This window comes from Vanacampus margaritifer, chromosome 2, assembly GCF_051991255.1.
Source record: "Vanacampus margaritifer isolate UIUO_Vmar chromosome 2, RoL_Vmar_1.0, whole genome shotgun sequence".
NCBI lineage: Eukaryota > Metazoa > Chordata > Actinopteri > Syngnathiformes > Syngnathidae > Vanacampus > Vanacampus margaritifer.
In genome coordinates, this window is record NC_135433.1 from 31,131,223 (window position 1) to 31,151,882 (window position 20,660).

The 20,660-nt window shown below is 38.1% G+C and overlaps 1 protein-coding gene across 1 annotated transcript; it reads right to left on the minus strand.

The window, feature by feature from the left end:
* Positions 1-1,054: 1,054 nt before the first annotated feature.
* Positions 1,055-18,715, minus strand: LOC144043868 (cysteine-rich secretory protein LCCL domain-containing 1-like). Its single transcript, XM_077557931.1, has 15 exons — positions 18,509-18,715; positions 17,419-17,729; positions 11,996-12,114; positions 6,966-7,098; positions 6,283-6,398; positions 5,997-6,097; positions 5,184-5,354; positions 5,033-5,093; positions 4,899-4,965; positions 4,649-4,779; positions 4,511-4,554; positions 4,349-4,421; positions 4,110-4,179; positions 2,309-2,442; positions 1,055-2,065 (listed from the first exon to the last, which is right to left on the minus strand). The coding sequence occupies exons 2-15, from the start codon at positions 17,683-17,685 to the stop codon at positions 2,014-2,016; spliced, it is 1,539 nt and encodes a 512-aa protein (XP_077414057.1). The 5' UTR covers positions 17,686-17,729; positions 18,509-18,715; the 3' UTR covers positions 1,055-2,013.
* Between the last annotated feature and the right edge of the window lie 1,945 nt (positions 18,716-20,660).

A 20,660-nucleotide genomic window follows, 5' to 3' on the forward strand; every position in this document is an offset into this window, starting at 1 on the left:
TCCCTATTCAAGGGTAAACAACATAGACTCCACTTTGAGATCATTTTTGGTGGTGAGCGTGCCCGCCATATTTAATGTGGCAGAGCTTCGTAAACTTTTGCACGTCAGCTGACGTAGATTCATAAAGCGACAATCTACAAACTGCTCAAAGTTAATGCCTCTCATTCACACATTTCCACACACTAATGGGGTATATGCCACAGAGGAGGCGGGACTTCCGACTTCTTGGTTTTCACACGTCAGCTTTGTTGATGTGTGGGCCGCGTCCCAATTCTTGCGCTTCCGCCTTTGTGCCCCTCGGTTGCGCATTTTAGAGAGTTGAGACACCCTCCACGCTCCCGCCAAGGGGGGGGGGGGGTTTCCACGGTTGGGGGGCGCAGGAGTGAGGGTGCAAGTGTTGGAAGACGGCCATCAGTGGCCGGAAACGACGCTTATGTGTGGAACCCGGAAGTCCGTGGCATCTACCCCATAGATTTGGTTAACAGATTGGCTCCAAAAACATTTTGTAGTTGTTGTTGTTTTTTTTAATCTGATGATTAATACATTTACTCCCACATACAGTATACATATTTCAATATTTATCATCTCAGTAACATTGTTAGATACATTAGTAGCTGTAAACACTCATGCAAAGCTCAGCAAACAAAAAAACATGCATTCTTCTTAATCTAAGTATAAATACATTTATTTAATACTTAAAATGTTGTTCATTTAATTTCTAGAGATATACAGTAATATATGGCTTGAATTGAGGACCAAAGCACTACATCAGCGCAACAGAAGAAAAACAAGCACAAACTTTTTGTCTTTTTATGTATCGCAAAGTGATTTTATTGCGATTTTGACATGCACATGCCTGGCCAGCCAGGGGTGCATTTATATAGACATATGTATATGTAAATATATATATATAAAATAAAAGCTGTACTGTAAAACACAATAAAAATACAATCATTATTTTTAAAAAGTATACACAGTTTTGAATATTATTTTGTGTGTGTGTGTATATATATATATATATATATATATATATATATATATTTAAATTTGATGCTAAAAATATTTATTGAGTGTATATGTGCATGTTGCAGTTTTCTAGTTATTTAATGATTACTGAAGTTCAGCTGACATCACTTTAGAAGAATAATGAATGCAAAAGCATTCCCTATGACACATAGTTCATTAGTATTTACAACATTTTGATGCAGTATGTACAAGCAGATGATATTCTACACTTCCAGTATTTGACATAATACAGCAATGCCAAAAGAAACGAATATATTCATATATTGTCTGCTGCCTCTACCCTGATTTCATGTGATGTGACATGTGAAAGAATATTGCAATGAAGTTTTATATCTTTTGTAAAAACCGAGTGTTTTTATGGTCGTCCTGTATACGGTATTTATACAGTTTAACTTGAACTGCATAAAAGTTACAGCTGGTTTTATAAACTTGATTACTTCAGATGTATAGTTAAAAAAATAATCTCTAGCTAATATAGTACTTCTTACTGGGAGATTTCCCCCCTAAAAATGAATGTGTGAAATCCCTCCCCTCTGTCCAATCAAACTGTCCAATCATGACTATCTTTCGTCGTGAGGTACAGCTGGTCTTTGAAGTGCTGGATTTTGACCAGAGTTCAAATGTGTGTAGAGTCGTTTTTGGCCTTTCGAATGAAAGTACATTTTAAGGAACTGTGTGGGTCGCATGGTTAGGCAGTGGACTCACTGTCACCTCACAGCAAGAAGCTTTTGGCTACAAAAGTGCAGGTGGCTTTCTTGATATGTTTTCCTTGTACATGACTGGAGTACAGTACTCACGGGTCATTCAAGAACCTCTTTTGCCAAGCTAGTAATGAAAATAGATTAAGTTTAGTACATTTCAATTTAGTTAAGTCCTTTTGCACCTTTCCAATCAATGGTAGAAGAACACAATAATTGTTTTGTTTTTTTGTAGGAAAGGTGGATAGCTTGAGTGATAAAAAATGTAATTGGACATGTTTGTTATATATCAGATGACAGCAAACACTCTGAAGGCTTTTCCTCCTGTCGGGTTAATTAAGCTGCAAGAAGCAAGAAGAAAGGATAACCATTAGATAAATGTGGTTAACAATTTTCAGACAAACTTGAACATAGAACTTAAGGCTGTGAACATTTTATCCGACAAATAATAATGGGTACATGCATACAAATGATTGGGCTGATTTAGTCTGTCAGCAAAGGCCTAACTTACCGGATGTCTCCAATATATAATAGCCAATTAGACACAAAGAAATTCAACACGATCTGTTGGATCTGAACCATACCTTTCTGAGGTGATGCCATTTTGGGAACTGCCGCTGTACTGCCTCCTGCGCTCCACTGGCATCACATCGATGTAACCTCCAGATTCATTCTGGATTACTCCAGCATGAAGGGCTGCTCGGCAGATACTTGATTTCTAAAGAGATAAGGCAAGCGGCAAAGAAAAGGCTAATTCACCCAATGGACTAAATATGCCTTGTGTTTTGGTCTGAGATTAAGTGCTCGTTCATTAGATGGGGCATTACTATTTACTATCTTGTTCTACTGTATTGTTATTTTCCAACCCCGGTCCTGGAGTACCCCTATCCAGCCTGTTTTCCATGTCTCCCTCAGCCAACACAGCTGAGGATCATTATCAGGCTTCGTGCAGAACTTGCTCATTAGCTGATCGCTTGAAACACCTGTGTTGGCTGAGGGAGATATGGAAAACAGGCTGGATAAGGGTACTCGAGGACAGGGGTTGAGAACTACTGTTCTACGGTATACTCTGCTGTTCAGATTGGAGCATCCTGGTGTGCATTGTGGCATTCTGGATAAACTACTACTCCATCATGTTCAAGTGTGTACAGCTGGACACAACACTCATGTCACATGTTTTTGAGCTCATTATTAACTATGTATTCCAGACATGTATGGTATGTGCTTATTTGGCCACAATGTTCTTTCTTTTTTCTTTCTTTCTTTCACTCTTCCTTTCTTTCTTTCTTCCTTCCTTCCTTCATTCTTTCTTTCTATCTTTCGCTCTTTTTTCTTTCTTTCTTTCTTTCATTCACTTTCTTTCTTTCTTCCACTCTTTTGCTTTGTTTTGAGCCAGGCCAAGATGGGTGTGTGGTTGTCCCGAAAAAGGAAAGTTGACGATGGGGCAGAAGTCGATCCCACGGTTCTATGCAAAAAGTTGATAAAGTCCAGTTTCTTTATTCATTTTAGTTTTTACAAGAGAGCAGGAGATTTGGATCGTTTTTGTGAGATGTGGACTGTTAACGGGGCACTGTGCGACGTGAATGAGGAGGCGCTATGTTTTAGTGATGTTCTGATGTGAAAGCATTTTATTTATTTTTTATCTATTTATTTAATTGCTCTGGCCGAGCCGAGCTGTTTGTTGTAAAAGAATGTAAATAAGAGCGGCAAATAAATGTATTTTTTCAAAATCAAAAATCAAATCTTTCTTCCTTCTTTCCTTTCACTCTTTCTTTCTTTTTTCTTTTGTTCACTATTTCTTTCTTCCTTCCTTCATTCTTTCTTTCTTTATTTCACTCTTTTGCTCTTCCTTTCTTCTTTCTTTCACTCTTTCTTCCTTCCTTCCTGCCTTCTTTCTTTCTTCCTTCCTTCCTTTCTTTCACTCTTTCTTCCTTCTTTCTTTCTTTCTTCCTTCTTTCCTTTCTTTCTATCACTCTTTCTTTCTTCCTTCTTTCCTTTCTTTCTTTCACTCTTTCTTTCTTTCGTTCACTCTTTCTTTCTTCCTACCATCCTTCTTTCTTTCTTTCTTTGGCTCTTTTTTCTTCCTTCCTTCCTTTCTTTCTTTCACTCTTTTTGCTCTTTCTTCCTTCCTTCCTTCTTTCTTTCTTTCACTCTTTCTTCCTTCCTTCTTTCTCTCTTTCTTTCTTTTTTTGCTCTTTCTTTCTTTCTTTTTTCTTTCACTCTTCCTTCCTTCTTTTTTTCTTTCTTTCAGATCTGTTGGTCCCCAACGCTGTCACAACTATACCTTAGAAGTACATTTCTGTAATTTATGCAATTGTATTGACCATGGATGTTCCGCTGTACAATTGACAATATGCACATATGAAAAGAATGTTATGAACTTACGTCGGCGTAATATTTACTCCCAATGACTCTGGCCTGACTCTCATGTAGACAATTCTTGGGACAATACAACCTAAATAAAAAAACAATATTTACAATTATCAAATGGCACCTTTTCAGAATAGGCATGTTCAGAGTAGACATAATTTGTGAACATTTTCCTTCCTGCTTTACCAAAATATCATTTTTTATAGTATAGACCACAAAGTACACAAAATAATCGAATTTTTTTTTTTAATTACCTTGGACAGTGTCGCACGGGTTTCTTGAAGGGACAGAACAGCGCCACAGTGGTGTCACACGCTACCGCCTTGACTGGAAGACAAAAAGTTTGGCAAAATGAATAATGAGACGTTCTTTTACAGAACAGTGTCTTTTAGAAGACATGATCAAGTGGTTCCTACCGGGCACAGACTGCACTTTAAAGGAATTTGCACTTCGGTTCTTCCTGTGACATTAAAGAAAATGTCAAGAAAGGACTGATACTGGCAACACCACAGAAAAATAAGCGATTTGTATTCATGAGTAATTTAGAAATGTACCCTATTGATTGAATGCCATTCTTGTATGATTTCGTGAAGTGTTGTTTTCGACCCAGTCGAGTCACGTCCAACCATCCGCCATCATTGTCAATAACACCAGCGTGCAATGCAGCTCCACACACACTGGATTGCTGGGTTGTTTACAAAACAGACAACAAACAGACAACAAACATCACAGCATTGAAGATGACTTCCCACCACATGCCAATGTTGTAGTACAAGTAATATAACATTGTTGGTGATCATTTACCATGTCATAAGACGTAGTCCCAACTACCTTCCCGTGTTTGTCGAAGCAGCCGGGTGGACACTCATATCTATAGGTAGCATCAAACAATATTTTACTGTTGAGTGTGAATGAGTTGCAGATTCATTTGCCGGTACCTGTTACATGTTGTTCCTTTACAACGATCTCTCAACTTGGTGTCGCAGTCCATCTGTTGGCCTGTAAGAACACGTGACCATGAGTTACATTGTAACACCTCCTGTAATGGTCTCATAACTTTGTCTTATAGTGGCATAAATTATGGCTTACACATCTGCTCGGTGCTTATGACCTGGTTTCTGTCCAAGTTCTCAGAGGGTCGTGAAGGGTTTGGATTTTGGGCCCTGGGTTGGGTCTCCCTCTCTCTCACTGCATCTGGCTCGGGTTCAATGTAGTTGGTCTCCTCGGTCTCTGGAGCGGGACGCCTCTCAACACCTCCGTCTGAAAACAGAGTTGCCATGTTCCATGGAACTTTTGTCACTGAAGTTAAATTGCATTTGAAAAAGTTTTTTTTTCTATCATTTGCATGTTCATTTATAGTTCACGATAACTGCTTGAGTACTAGGGTTGTAAAATCCTATGGTTAAATTTGGAATCTTCAAATGGGCATCAACAGGAATAAGTGTACATGGGAATGGACAAGTTAACTAATAAACTATATGTACAAAATTACAATTTAGTCGATAACACGCCGTAAAATTAACCATATTTTGAAACATTTCCGCTGATTTTTCCCCTTCAATTTCTTTCCTCATTAACAATTTTGCGGCAGTGTAATATATGTTTATTTTATTCACCATTGTAATTGTTAAATAAATAATTTAAATTGTATTAACAACACGAAAATTTATTTTAGTTTTATCAATACAATTCAATCAATTTAAAAAAAAATTGAAACTAAGAATGGTCATACTTATGTACGGATGGTACAGTTTGTATCAACTACCACACAATTTTGAGTAAAGTCACATTTATAATTCCCATACAAGAATGCATCCAACATTTTAAAAAAATCCCCATGGAACTCATGTTTAGAGTTATATTGGAAAATTTACAGCCCTTAAAACCCTATTATTAACCCACCTTTGTAGCACAGATTGTCCCTACATCCTCCAGCGTAGCTGGCTGGACAAGCGGAGCATGGCGCACCATACTTGTAAGGAGCATGACCCCACCAGTTTCCCCTAAAATAAACAAATAAATAAAAAATAAATAAATGAAAAGACATAAACAAGTGTCAAAATGTATTACATGAAGCAAAAACAAGTGACATTTTGAATTACATGTCAAGTTGAAATTCCCAAACATACAAAACAATGCTTGCACCGGCACAAAAATCATGCACCTGTTTTTAGAATGAAAAACCTACGGTGGTGAGTAGTTGCAGACCAGATAGACAGCTTTAGCCCAGATCATTCCCCACACGTTCATGTTGTAACACACGTTGATGGCACAGCCAATACGATTGCTTGTTGCCCACACCAACTAGAAAACGAAACACATACAAGCAAAGCAAATGCCTACATAAGTGTTTAGCTTAAGGTACTGTCAGACAATGCAATGTCCCATCTTGCTCACATGTATCAAATGGATCTCATTACATATGGGTCTAATTTTTCGAAATGCATTTCTGAACTCTTGGAGTGGCACAGTCTCCTGTTTTGTTTAGACTCCCAGTATAGCTCCACCAGCGTTTAAGCTAAAAAGACGTTTAGACAGCCAAAATAAATAAAGGCCCTTGAGTAGCTACCCCATGAAACTAACATTTTTCTTCTTTTTTGTTGCAAAAAAAGTTCTCTGGTTGAGAGGAGGCACTGAAAATTAGAGAGTAAAAAGAAATATGGAAGACCTCACACAAACAGTCAAAACGCGGCTAAATAAATCATCTTTAAGTTATATTTACACCCATATTTTTGTTTATTTAAGTTAGCATTGTTGTTGTAGTACAGCTAGTGTGGCCATTTTTCAAACTACAGTAGATTGAATTACTCCAAAGGGTGGTGGTGAGGACATAATTAAGCCTGACAGGCATGTAAATGTGACAGCCATTACCTGAGTGTAGTGAGTGCAAACAGGTCCTGAACATCTAAAAGGGCAGTGTGGGTTGCACTCCTGCGAGTAAGGATAGCTGTAGTACCTCACTTCATCATACCAGGCCTGCACGTGGTAGGTGGGAGGACGGTCCCTGAGGAGATGGACAGTTTTATGACACATTTATATCACGTCACATGAAAAAACATGCCAATGAAAAATAGATACAGCATATAAAGTAGCTACATTCACACTTAGAATTAAATTGTGCCAGATGATTTTGGAATTCCAAGTTTGTTTTTTGTTTTGGTGATGAGTGAATGAAAAAGAAAATATGGGTACAGTCATTTTAAAGAATGAATTGAGTTGCATAAAGTATTGCCAGTTTGAATGGAAACGTAACATACAGTCAGTGGAACCAAACCAAGGTTTGGCCATTTTCTGACTTTACAGTAAAACAAAGTAGTAACAACAAATGGCCATAATGATATACACGACTCTTTCGACAGCAGCGAACACTAGTACAGAGTAAACTTGCCATATTAATTGTACGTTATCTGCCAGCAAGCAGTAGCAGTACAGCGATCCAAAAACCACGTGATATGAGATACTGCAGGGGGCTATGGGTGCCCAGGCACATGACTTTTGGCACTGATGCCCAAAGTGCCCCTTTGTCATTTTCATTTTGTTGCCTTTCAAAACAAAAATTCAACAACATAATTTACATAAATTAAATTATTATTACGATATTTTTGGTCACGAGATCCTCGATGATGACGTCATACTACAAGACGCGCTCTTATTTGAAGACAAGCCAGGTCGCTCGCCACTGCACCTGCGGTCGGTAAGTTGGTCGCTCCGTCTCACTCACAGTAAACAAAAGCCAAGGTCATAAGAGTGCGCTGAGGACGCGGGGGACACGTTCCCCTCAGTTTAATGAAGACCACGATCCTTCTCATCCACTTTCGCCACGGCAAAAATCTCCGGTAAAACACATCTACTGTATATACTCCTCTTCCCCATTTGCTACAACTACGGATGCGTTAAGGTACACAGAAAAAGTCAGAATTTTAATCAACCCTCTTCCTGAAGTCAGATCTCCAACTCAACAAGGCAGACATAGAATTGAGGCTATCTGCTAATCATGTAAACACTATAGTTACATGTTTACTTGTACTTTTACACGGCTGATAAAGCACTAGGAGCGCTCAGCTGAAAAATAGAAGGAACACTTTCAGTAGTTTTTTCTCTTAGGCTAATTAAGTCTTGTGGCATGTAGTCAATAAGAGCTGAATTGAAATCTACTTTAAAGTATCTGTGGAAATTGCTACATGATCTTTGTTTTTATTATAACCAGCAGCTCGTTTTTTTTTGTTTTTTTTACATTGGTGGTGTTTGCGGGCCAGAGTGAGGTCCTAAGAAACAGGTAGCAGTGTTTTCAGAAATTAATGGGACAATGAAGAATCAAATAAAATATAATCACATCGTTTTCTCAAGAACAATCTAGCTTGACTAGGTGCAACAGTTAATTGTTGAGTACAGTTGCAATAACTAAAGATTGACAATCTACACAGACAAATAGTAAACGGCATTTGCTCTTACCTGAATCAAGCTAAAGCGACATGCACTATAGTAAAATCATAATAGCACTACTTGTCTTATTTAAAATGTAAATTTCATGTACATTTACATAATCATTTCTATTCATGTAAATTTGTTGTTCATAATTGATTATTCATGCACAAATGTTAAAACAGTTTTTTGTGGTTGATTGGCATTGCAGAAAAATAACAGTTTCATCATATATGATTTATTGTTGAGCCATTATTTCAATTAAGAATTTTACAATGGATTTTTTTCACATGCACGCACGCACATACATACACACATACACACATCCAATTTTTCATCCCACCCAGCTCCCCGCCCCACGCACAGCGGCTCGTTGGCATGGGTTCGAAGTTCGAACCCCAAGTGAGTGGACAATGCAGGCCAGGCACATTATCATGTACCCCCTTTTTTTTTTTTTTTTTTTTTTTTAACTTTGAACACCTGCCCCTCCGAAGGTCACTGCACGCCCCTGGCGATATTGTTGAGTTTTGCAATAACAATACAAGTTGATTATGAAACATATTGAGGGAGGCCTGATATTGCAAACTGAATAAAGAATGAAATGTCTTATTTTACATTGTTACAAGGTTTATATAATTGACAATACAGTACCTGGTAGTAGCCAAACAAGGATTTCATAAATTAAATAAATATTCTCTTTCTGAAACAAAAATCAAAAATGCAATAAATGAACAAAATTAAGAAATTCATCTTCAACAACTAAATCATTTACACCCACATTATGATAATCCAATCAGTTTCATGAAGCATCAGTGGTACAAATTCTGGATTACAAATTATTTTGCATTCATTGCGTTTTTATTCTTTGTTCAATTTGGAAGTTTTACAATCGATTTGGGTATTTTTGATCAAGCAACAAATCCTCACTGCTCAGTAACTTTTGTTTATTGTGCATAATTTGTTGTTTATTGTTTTGTTTTTTCAATTCCATTTGGGGCATCTAGTGTACATTCAAGCCTGTGTATTTGTCAGGGTTAAAACAGAAAATTAGCTTGGAGACAATATCAAGAGAACAGACTGAATCTAAACATTTCTTTTGCAAAATGAGAAGGTAATTTCTTTGATTAATTAAAATGCCACCCCAATGCCTTTTGACCAGAAAAGGCCGCCTTCTTGTCTTAAACAGGATGCGTTTTACAACCGTGGGCAATTGAGCCACTCCTCCCCACCAGTTGGGAAAATTCCACATGTCCTCTTGAACACAGAATTCTTCCTTTTTTAAACAACAATATAAAACAAACATTCTATTACCTCGGTTAAATGTGTTGAAATGTATGAGGTGCCGTTTGGGACATAATTCAGGCACCTCATACAGACTCATCAGAGCCATTGATGATCAGCATTAGCCTCTCCTGAAAGGGAAATTGCCACATTTGCGGTCCCTTCTCAAGGTTTCTTATTTTTCCCTTAATGGGGTTTTTAAGTTTTTCCTTGCCATCTTGTGGTTCGATCAGGGGATGTCGTTAATATTTGTCAACCTTTGAGACTCTTTTGTGATTAAGGGCTCTATAAATAAACTTGACTTGACTATCCCAGCTGACTTAGGGCAATGCGCAATTTGGGAAATAGACTTTGGACCATACTTTGAACTGGTCGCCAGCCAATTGTAAGATGGTTTGGGAAAGGCCATATTCTGTTGCAGTATGACTGTGCTGCAGTTCACAAAGCAAGGTTATTTTGGCAGTATAACTGTAGAACTGGTGTGGAAGATTGAGAGACCAGGGGTCCATTTGACAAAGCAGGTTCAACAAACACCAAGACTAACCCTGAACAGTGACTTGACATGCCCTGAGATAGGAAACTCTGCATTTTTGGTTCCAGGACAGCTGATTTGAGGTAGTTATATCAATGCAGAGTAGTTTCACCTGGCGTTACCATGACACTAAAAAGAACGCATCAATGGAGCCCCGATTCGTCTAGTCACCATGGCAACGGAGAAGCAGAGCGTGGCGCCGTCCTCTGCTTCCGCGTGTTTTTTACCCCTCTCAATTGGAAATCTAAATGTGATCATATGGCAAATTTGAACATGTCTTTAGAAAAAAATTGCAACACACGCAGCGGCTCCCCATAGAGGAATGTGGCGTGGGAGAAAATTGCTGCTCGGGTCAATGCGTAAATTTAAATGTAGTCCTTTGCAATCACAATAATATTACAGGGGAAACCTATTGAATGGTAACTCATTAATTTATTTCATTTAGGTGCATTGCTGCAGGGGAGAAGCACACTTGACTTAAGATGAAATATAAAATCATTATTCAAACGGTTATAAGAAAAAAAGGGAGCGCAACACAAAATATATGCTGTGATGTGAGCGCATGAATACGGCTGGTAATGTTGCAAATGTAAGGATGGATTAAGTTGTGTACGTAGATGATGGACTGTGATGTGAAACGGTACCGTTCAAAAAGATAACTGTCCGGAAATGTCATCATATCTATGCACGGTCTGATAACAATCTTGCGACGAATATTTAATTCCCTGCACAATATTGCGGCGCCTTCATCAATAGGGTCATTGTCAAAAGGACATGCCATGGACTTTACACTATAGACTTTAGGTGTATTTATGCAAAAATTCGCAGCAGCGGATTTTATGAATGAGGAAATGAAATGTCGTGTATGGCTGAAAGGAGGCGGGGACAGAGAAAACCTCGAGGTTCATTGTGAAAAACCTGCAACCGACCAGGTTTGGTTCATGGAACATGTTACTACAATAACTGACCGAGAGCTTAAATTTTCATGAAACAGGCTAGACTTACCTCTTTTTCTCTGGTTTCAGTTACCTCCCTTTCTGAAATGGAAAATGCAGAGTTTCCTACATATCAGGGTTTCTTGACCCAGAGTTCTCACTAAACCTGCTTTGTGAAATACACCCCAGATCTCGACCGCGTCAAACAGCTTTGTGATAAATAGATATTTTTTTATTGGCAAAGCCACAGTGGTGGTTTTTTTTGGGGGGTGGGGGGGGGGGTGTCAACCAGTCAACAGGGATCTGAGTCTGTGTCTCAAAATCCTCTGCACCATCATTGTCTCAATGTCTGCCTTATTATTTGTTTTAATTTTGAAGTTGAACTAGACAAAAAGCAATTGAACGGAGTACAGTAGATTTCAGCAAGCTAAAATAGAAATAATGTTTATTTTAATGGGCTACTGTTGTGTACTTGTTTGGGTTTGTGTTGTGGTAAGTAAAGTTAACTATAGAAGGGGGTTGACAGTACCTACAGTAACATTTGCTTTCCTCCCAAAAAATCCTAAAGACGAGGTATCCCATCAAATTTTGTCCAAATGATATTGCATTTTAATGGAATAAAGAGCCTGCCCTGAGCCCTCTACTTGATTTATCTCTACTCAGAATGGATGAATGGATGAATGGATGAGATAGTTGTGCCGACATTTTCTGTTGGGTTGGTACATACAGACCTGCCCCAGTGTGCGCCAAGGTTCTGGCCTATTTGAGTCAACATGTAGCTTGGTCCGTGTTCCCATCGGCAAGTATGGGCCCAGTGCTCTGCGCTTCTCTCTAACTCGTAATCCCACACCTGGTAAACACCAAAGACAAAGTAGTGTGAATGAAATGGCAGATAAACCAAACTGATATTCAGTTCCAGATTAAGGCTACAATGAGCCAACAAGTCATTAAGATCAGTCAGTAAAATACAGGTTTATAGAACTGAAAGGCCCATAATAGATGAGTTTGTGTGAAATGGACATCCAATTGAAGTTTTGTTCGGGAAATCATTTTTCACAATGTGGTTGTTGTTTGAATATACTGTATGTATTTACACAGGGAAGAGCTAACATTAATCTGAAAGATTCATTGGCTCCTTACAGTGATGTAGTCGAGCTGCACATGTCTCTTGCAGTTTTAACACAGTATAGTCAAAACTAGGGCTGGGATGAAAGGCGCAGAAGTGTCACAACCAACTTGCAGTTTTAGGCCACTGTGCGGTCGCAACGCGCAAGCCGTCTCGTCGAGACCACTTAGCGGCCAGTTAGCATCACAAAGTCATGGCAGGTGGTGGCGAGTTGCCAGTCACGGCAAATTAACCACCGCGGATTATATCTTGACAAAACAACAACAAGGAAGAATAAATCAAAAATGTTAAACTTACATCTTTCCTGTTTGCAGTCTTGTCACACTGTTGGGACCGATCCATTATGTTTAAACGTGTTGCTAATCCAGCTCTGAACAGGCTTTCACTAACAAAACAGTCCTTTGAGAAATGATGTCGGTACACGTCCTTCAAAAATAAAAGCAATCCACTGGCTTCTCATAAAGACTTGTGACGAAGGAAGAAACCACTTTTTCCTGATCAATGTTTCCCCTCTACGTACACTGGGCATTTGCAAGCAGGGAGAGAAAAAGAAAGGCGCATCCAGCTTCTCGAATTTTAGTGGGCGTGACAAACCTTTACCAGAGGTGGTGCCACTAAGTGTCTTTTTGACGTCACTAAGTCACAGGAGTTTAATCCGCCCATTTGAAGCAAACATTTTAGAAAGGAGAAGAAAGCTAAAGAAGTCACCGATGGACTTTTTACATACCTGGTTGGATTGTAGACAGGCCGGGGATGCATATTATTGATAGAAAACCCCACTAAAGTGCTTTTTCATACTATGGGACCTTTAAAGTGTTAACCCTAACCCAAAGTAAGACATTTTGTTGAATATTTCCATCAAAAAGTGATGTTTAAAAATCTATTTGACTGCATATTGAATCGATTCGAGAATTGCGCACTCTAATACCCCGATATATTGCTGAATAGATTTATTTTAACACCCCTGTGGATAGTGAATAGTGCAGGCACGTTATTATGTGCCCCTTTTTCTTTTCTTTTTTTTGCTTTGAGCACCCGCCCCTCTAAAGGTCACTGCACCCTTCTGCTGGACTTACTGCTATAGTGATTGACCACCATAATGTGTTCCATTTGTCTGGTTAGGCTAATACAATGTTGTCCACTCACTGGTGATGTTTACTCTTTGGTCCTGGTAATTAACTCATTCACTACCATTGACGACTATAGACGTCGAAAATTCATTTGAACTATTTCTATTAGTTCAACATTTTTTTCCACTTTTGTTAACAAGAGTATGAAACCTAAAAAAAAAAAAAAAAGTACATTTAGAACAGATATAAAATGTGTGTTTAATCGTGAGTTAACTAGGGAATTCATGTGATCAATTTTTAATCACCTGACGCCCCTAATTTTTAGTAATCTTTTTTTTAAATCACGTCAATCTTTTTTTTTAAAATTGTAATTAATCACATGGCTTCAATAATTAACTCACGATTAATCACACATTTTATATCTGTTTTAAATGTACAATAAAAAAACAAATTCTAGGCTTTCATACTCTTGTTAACAAAAGTGGAAAAATGTTAAACTAATTTAAATAGTTAAAATGAATTTTTGACATATATAGCCGTCAATGGCAATGAATGAGTTAAAAAAACACATCCTTTTTTTAGTTTCCCAAATGATTTGAAAAGACACCCAGTGGACTTCTTTAAGAGAATATTTTGGCATCATCAGTCCACCTCACCACTTGCATCCTATTTTCCTGGGGCTTCTGTGATATATTCAGAATTTGTATTTGCTAGAAAATTTTATTGATTTAATGTATGTGGAGAGTAGGGGACAACCTATTTATTAACAGTCTAATCTATATAATTGTGTATTTTTTTCCTACATTAAATATTGATGATTGGCTAAATTAATAAAACAATACTAGAAACATCCAAAAATGCACAAAATATACATAATACATAGAGACTATAATAATACAGGCTGCAAGGCTCGGGCCCTCGTGTATAGTTTGCATGTTCAATTGTTCATATTTATTGAAGACATTAAATTGCCCATCAGTGTGAATATGACGGAATGACTATTTGTCATGTTTACTCTGCAATTCCCTGGCAACCAGTCCAGGGGGTACCCAACCTGTCGCACACACAAAAAAAACACCTGAGCTAGACTTCAACTCGCAAGTTGCAACTCCAGGTATCTACCAAAGTAACACTTCTGAAGTAAAGGTGTTTATTCAAATGTACTACCGTGTTTTAGGTGCATGGTTTTATGACAGCAGTCTTATGTTGTTTGGTAGAAAAACGGCAATTCTTTTTTTTTTTATACCAATCATAAGTTTGACAAAATCAGAAGAAGAGCCATCTCTGTCAGTAACTGGATTTAGATGAGACTTGAAGTAAAATTGGTTTCAGAAAGCTCTGATAACTCTAAGAATGGCATTTATCTCTTAATTCTGCACCTTACCTTGACATTTATCGTGTCATGATGATGTCATGATAGTCTAGTCTTCTCTACCCAGTCAATCCTTTTTTTATGTAGCCATTATGAGCAGGTTCCAAATTCATAGTAGCAGAACGAGTTATATTTTGTTATTGTTGAGAAGGGTGCTTACCGTGCTTCTGTGGCTTGACATAAGTTTCTTTTTTTTCCCCCCTCACTATATGAATGAAATTGACTTAAATATACCCACAATGCAAAGTAATTGAGGTAATGTAGTAAGTTGTTAATACTGCAGGAAATCCTCTTTTTAAAAAAAATCTGCAAACTTGTGAACACAACTGGAAATGTACAAAAGATAAATGCCGCTTAATGACACATACGTGCTATGGATCATCACCAGAATTCACATGCTCATCTCTACCCATGTCAACTTCAATATTATTCACTATTTTGGGATTTTATAGTCATTAAGCTTTTGTCTCACCACAGTGCACTTATAAGTTTACATACACCCAGCGTATGTACACTTTCAAGCACAACTGTATATATAATTGACTGATTTTATAAAGCAAACATTTTGTCAATTATTGTTGAACATATTCACACAGAGCAAATTATTTGTTTACTTTTAAATAGGTAACATTTCCAAAACCCTGTTCACACTATTTTAAAATTGGAAGCAGGCAATTCCAATGTGACTCAGTGGGCAAAAACTTATATATATATATTCAATAAAAAATGAAATAAAATATGGGTCTCCAGTTTCTTTTTTTTTCTTTTTTGTCCATCTCTTTGTTAGTTTGCATTTATTTATTTGGTTCATGAAAAAAATATTTAATAACTACCAAGTACAGTTCACAAATAAACAAATTACAATAAAAGCTTGTGTCTTTGTGATTTTGCACTTGGCAGTTGGTAACATCATAATCCAACAGATGAACAAAAGAAAGATGACAACATCGACAATATTATTTTGCATTCAAAAGGGCACCCCTGCAATAGACTGGGAACCAGTCCAGAGGGCATTATACCCTGTCTCTCGCCAAAAGTGCAGGGACAAGATAGCCTGTCAAAATTTTAAAGACAAGTGGCATAGAAAATGTATTTACGTATGGATTCCAGAGGGCATTCGATTCTCAATAAATAACCTAGCTTCTAGCCGTCTGTCAGGACCACCACTGCTACCGAATGAAGTGGTAGCTTATGCAGATGATTTAGCACCAGGTCTGCAACTCTTTGTAAAATATATTGAAGAAAACAACACTCAGTTGTTTATGTCATTTAAAGTACAATGTGTAGAACACCTCACCTACATTTTTGTCTTTATATATACAGTATATATATTAGGGGTGTGAATTGCCTAGTACCTGGCGATTCGATTCATATCACGATTCATAGGTCACGATTCGATTCGATACCGATTAATCCCGATGCAAATCTATAAATTGATTATTGTGATTTTTTTCCACTCAAATTTAGAAAATACTAATCAGTAAACTTGTACATGTACACTGTAAGATTTGTATGCAATTGTATTTACTTATCTGAAAATTCTGGCTTATAACCGAGCCACTGCGTTTAACAAACAGGTTGCAGTCTGTTTCATGTCTGAACAGCACTAAAATAAAAATATTAAGGCTTAATGTTCCATTAATATAATATTCTTCCATGCTAAATGTGTGAATCCTAACCCTAAGTAAGACGTTTTGTTGAATATTTCCATAAAAAATTGATGTTTAAAAATCTATTGATTTGAGAATTGCGCGCTGTAATATTGCGATATATTGCCAAATTGATTTTTTCTAACACCCCTAATATATATATTAAAAAAGTGGAACATACGTGTTTTTCACAGGACAGCGACGATATAGTGAAGAAATTGTGTGATTATGGGAATCCTTATGGAAAGCTTTGTTTTGTTTTTCTTGCAAAATTTGCCGTTTTTTTTAATTATTATTTTTTACATTGCCTTAAAGGCATATGCTGAGTTGCTTTTGCATCAGCATACAGTACTATTCATTGCCCTTCAATGTTGCAAAGATGTTCATGCAGATCTCCTTGGCCTCCAAATCCTGCCGCTTGCAAACCAAGAAGCAGCTCCCTTCCCAACCACATCATTATCATCAGTAATAGTATCCCGCACTAAAGAAACAGTGGATTCGTATACATAACATACATTTAAACTAACATGGCCCACACTTCAAACAGCAAAGTTTGACTGACTTGAAATAGATTCCCCACCGTGGCACCCCAAATGAGATGCATGGAGGATCAAATGAAAGATAACATTGGCATCTGAGGGTTTGGAGTGGGCTGGGATGGATGGGGAGAGAAGAGAAGAGTGAAAGTCAAGGAGGGTGAAGGAAGATTTGTGAGGCTCAAAAAGTGAAATGCAGGGGAAAAAAGAAAAGGTTAGTGAAAGAAGAGAGATAAGGGAAATTCTTTCTATATAAACACAATCATAAAGGCTCTACAGTGCACTAGACTGGGGGGGGGGGGGGTTAACATTTGTCAAGTGTGTAACGTTGGCAAGAGGTGGTTTTGCTTGCTGTTGTTTATGTGGAAAAAAAACCCATCAAAAAGCAAATCAGCACGTACCATGTACTCCATGTTGGAAGCCGGAGGGTGGACCTGACCACGCAACTTGTTGTGCAGCTCCAGGATGAGGTGCATGTCCCCCTCGCTGATGGCCCTCTTCCCTCGCGTTCTGGTCTTCCACCATGCTTCGTCCTTGTCCCTGTACTTGTCCAGGATGGACTCCAGTCGTGTGGAATTGGTCAGGACCGCAGATGTGACAGTGTGGGCCAAACATAAGCACAGGCTCGCTGCCCTAAACCACCCAGGAAAAGGAAGAGGCTTCTTCATGTTGGGGAAAATACTGGCGAATGAAGAAGGCCTCTCTTGGTTGTCTGTAAAAAGAAAACAAAATAGATTTAGAGACTGTGACCAGAAACATTAGGCTAGCTAAAGACTCAACATTGTGGCCATATGTGACTGACTGAATGTTGTGCCCCCACCTCTCCAGGCTCCAATTACAAGCAATAGAAAATGGATGTATTGATGGGTTTGCACTCAATTAGACTCATATACACATTCAACTTTTATACAGCTTTTTCATATTTTGCTACCAAAACATGATGCAATACATCCATCCATCTTATTATCTTGTTCATGTTTGTTGAGAGCTGCAGACTTTGGGCAAAAGGCAGACTAACATCCTGGAGTTGTCACCCAGTAAGTGCACAATCAACTGAGATCCAGTACAAGAGTTAAAAATAAATAAATAATAATAACTGTGTTGGTAGCAGCTTTTAGCTAAACACTAAATCAAATGATTTTCAAACGTTTGCTGGTAGTAGCAGTAGGTCGGTCACCTTGAATCTTTGCAGAGAGTATCACAGTATAGAAAAGTTAACTTCAAACTGAGAGGCTGTTACAACTCTGAAGGGCTTCAAGTGCATCAGCGGGTCACAGCATCACTACTCACAGTAGGACCACTGTATGTTTTCACACGTAATATTAGAGACCACAAGGCGAGATTTATAGGCTATGAGCAACTTACTGTATTGCATGTGCTCACAGTGACAGCCAGATTTTTTTAGATTTTTTTTAATCTTAAACCACGACATCCTCTACCATGTAAAGACACAATGAAAATGCATACATAACATTTAAAGAGCATGTTTACCTTTTGAATCAGTCAAGCTCAATTTCCAATATCTCGCAGGTTCCGAATGATGATGGACTAAATTCTGCAATCCAGTAAATTGTCCATTTTAAGCAAGCAGGTTGTGCTTTTCACACTGCACGCCATCTCCACAGTCGGAGGTTCAAGAAATGTCTATAGGTACCTGTTGAATTCCTCAGGTCACACACTATACTGCTGGCTGCATGAGACCACCGCTCATTTTGCACTTATATGCCAAATTTGCCCTTAGCAACGCTCATCACAGTGGGCCACTCCCCCCGCAATTCACTTGGCCCCGAGCCCAGCGCGCGTGACCACCCACGACAACTCACACACGCGCGTGGGCGGACTGACCCCGTGGACGCATGGTGTTATGCAGATGTCGATTCAGTCAAAGAAAAGTACTATAACGAGTCGTAACCCGAGTATCTACCGGTACATAAATTAGAACGTGTAGTGGCTGTGTCATCACTAACCCATGCTAACATTCAGTAATACATATACACAGTAATAAAGTCATTATTATTTTTATTATTATTATTGTTTTAATGAAAAACACTTATAAGCCATTATTATAAACAACAAAATGAAAAACATTTAAGGCCGAGTGATCAAGAGCACATTGTTTTAGTGACGAAATTGAAAAGAAAAAGTAGAAATTTGGAATCCTTGCTAATAAATAAATAAATACATAAAAACATGAATTCTTCTTTAATAACGAAGTATATCACGTGTAAGAGTAATAACACTCATGAACTCACTTCATATTTCACAGGTACTTTGGCGCCACCTTCAGGACAGTCTGACGAGTTGCGCTTGACATTATTTCCAAACTGTTTTCCCCCTCTCTTTTCATTCTCAAGGGATCTCATTTCTCCCCCTCAATTTTAGTGGTTACAGTTTTTTTTCTATAGGTTTGGCACATTTCTTGAAACTGAGATGACATTTTCAAAATACCACGGACAAATCCCAAACCTACCTTACAATTGGTCTCAACTGAATGGCATTTCTCATTGCTTTCATCAAATTACAATATTTTTAGTACATGTCTCAATTGCCTCAGTGGATCTGTGCTAATGGTTGTGTACATTTCGCCTACAGTTAGCACAACGTGCCCACATAGTTGTTTTTCAGTCCAATGACTGTCCTCTCCAAAACATGTCAGCAGGATTTCAGTGTGTAAGTCATAATATGCTAAATCATTTGTTCAATTGTCAACATTAGTCCATCATATCACAGGGGATCAGTGTAGAGGATGGTTGAGACATTCACACCGGAAAAATATCGGCTGCGATGTGGATGAAAACCTTTGGCCAAACAAGGAGCAGCGTATGGATGGCCAAGGTGACAATTGTGACTACACAGTCAATTCTGTAGAGTAAATTTGACTCTATTTAGTGTCAATTTGACTCTATTTTGAGTGGGACCAACTAGACTCAGTTTTAGAGTCATATTTACACTTGGAGAGTAAAATAAAGAATTGACAAAAACATAAAAGTCACTGAAGGGTTGAGCAACCTTCAGGTTGGGGGACGGCCGCAGTACCACCTGAGCTACGCCACTTCTACTGTTTGCTTAGCTCCAAGATGCTTTTGGTCTCGGAGTTATGAAGATTCCAGCTGACACGAGCGATATACTTACTACAGTAACACACAGCGGGAGCTCTGTTGCTCAGGGCGTTGATTGTCGCCCAAGCTGAAGGTCGTGGGTTTGCTCCTCAACCCTTGAGTGACTTTTTTAAATTTATTTTTCACTTCTTTATTTTACACTCTTCTAAGTTTAAATATTACTGTAAAACCGAGTCTATTTGGTCCCAGTCTAAATAGAGTCAAATTTACTCCACATAATTTACTGTGTAGTGAAAGTGTTACAGTAGTTGGTTCTTCATTTACGCTATGCGCTAGGCAAACCGCAAACTTTGAAAACTGCTCTTGTAAAATCCTTTTTTTCCCCTCAATATTATATGTAATTGTATTTTGTTAGCGGCACCTCTGCTGTTGTGACAAAACATCTAATGATTTTGACATGCAGTGCTCACAGAATGCCAAAGGGTCGATGCATTTTGGGGGCACTGACTACTTGTATGACATAGAAATTTGATTTTGACACATAGGTAATCTATTTTTGGAGACATATGAGCTTTTGATTAGCT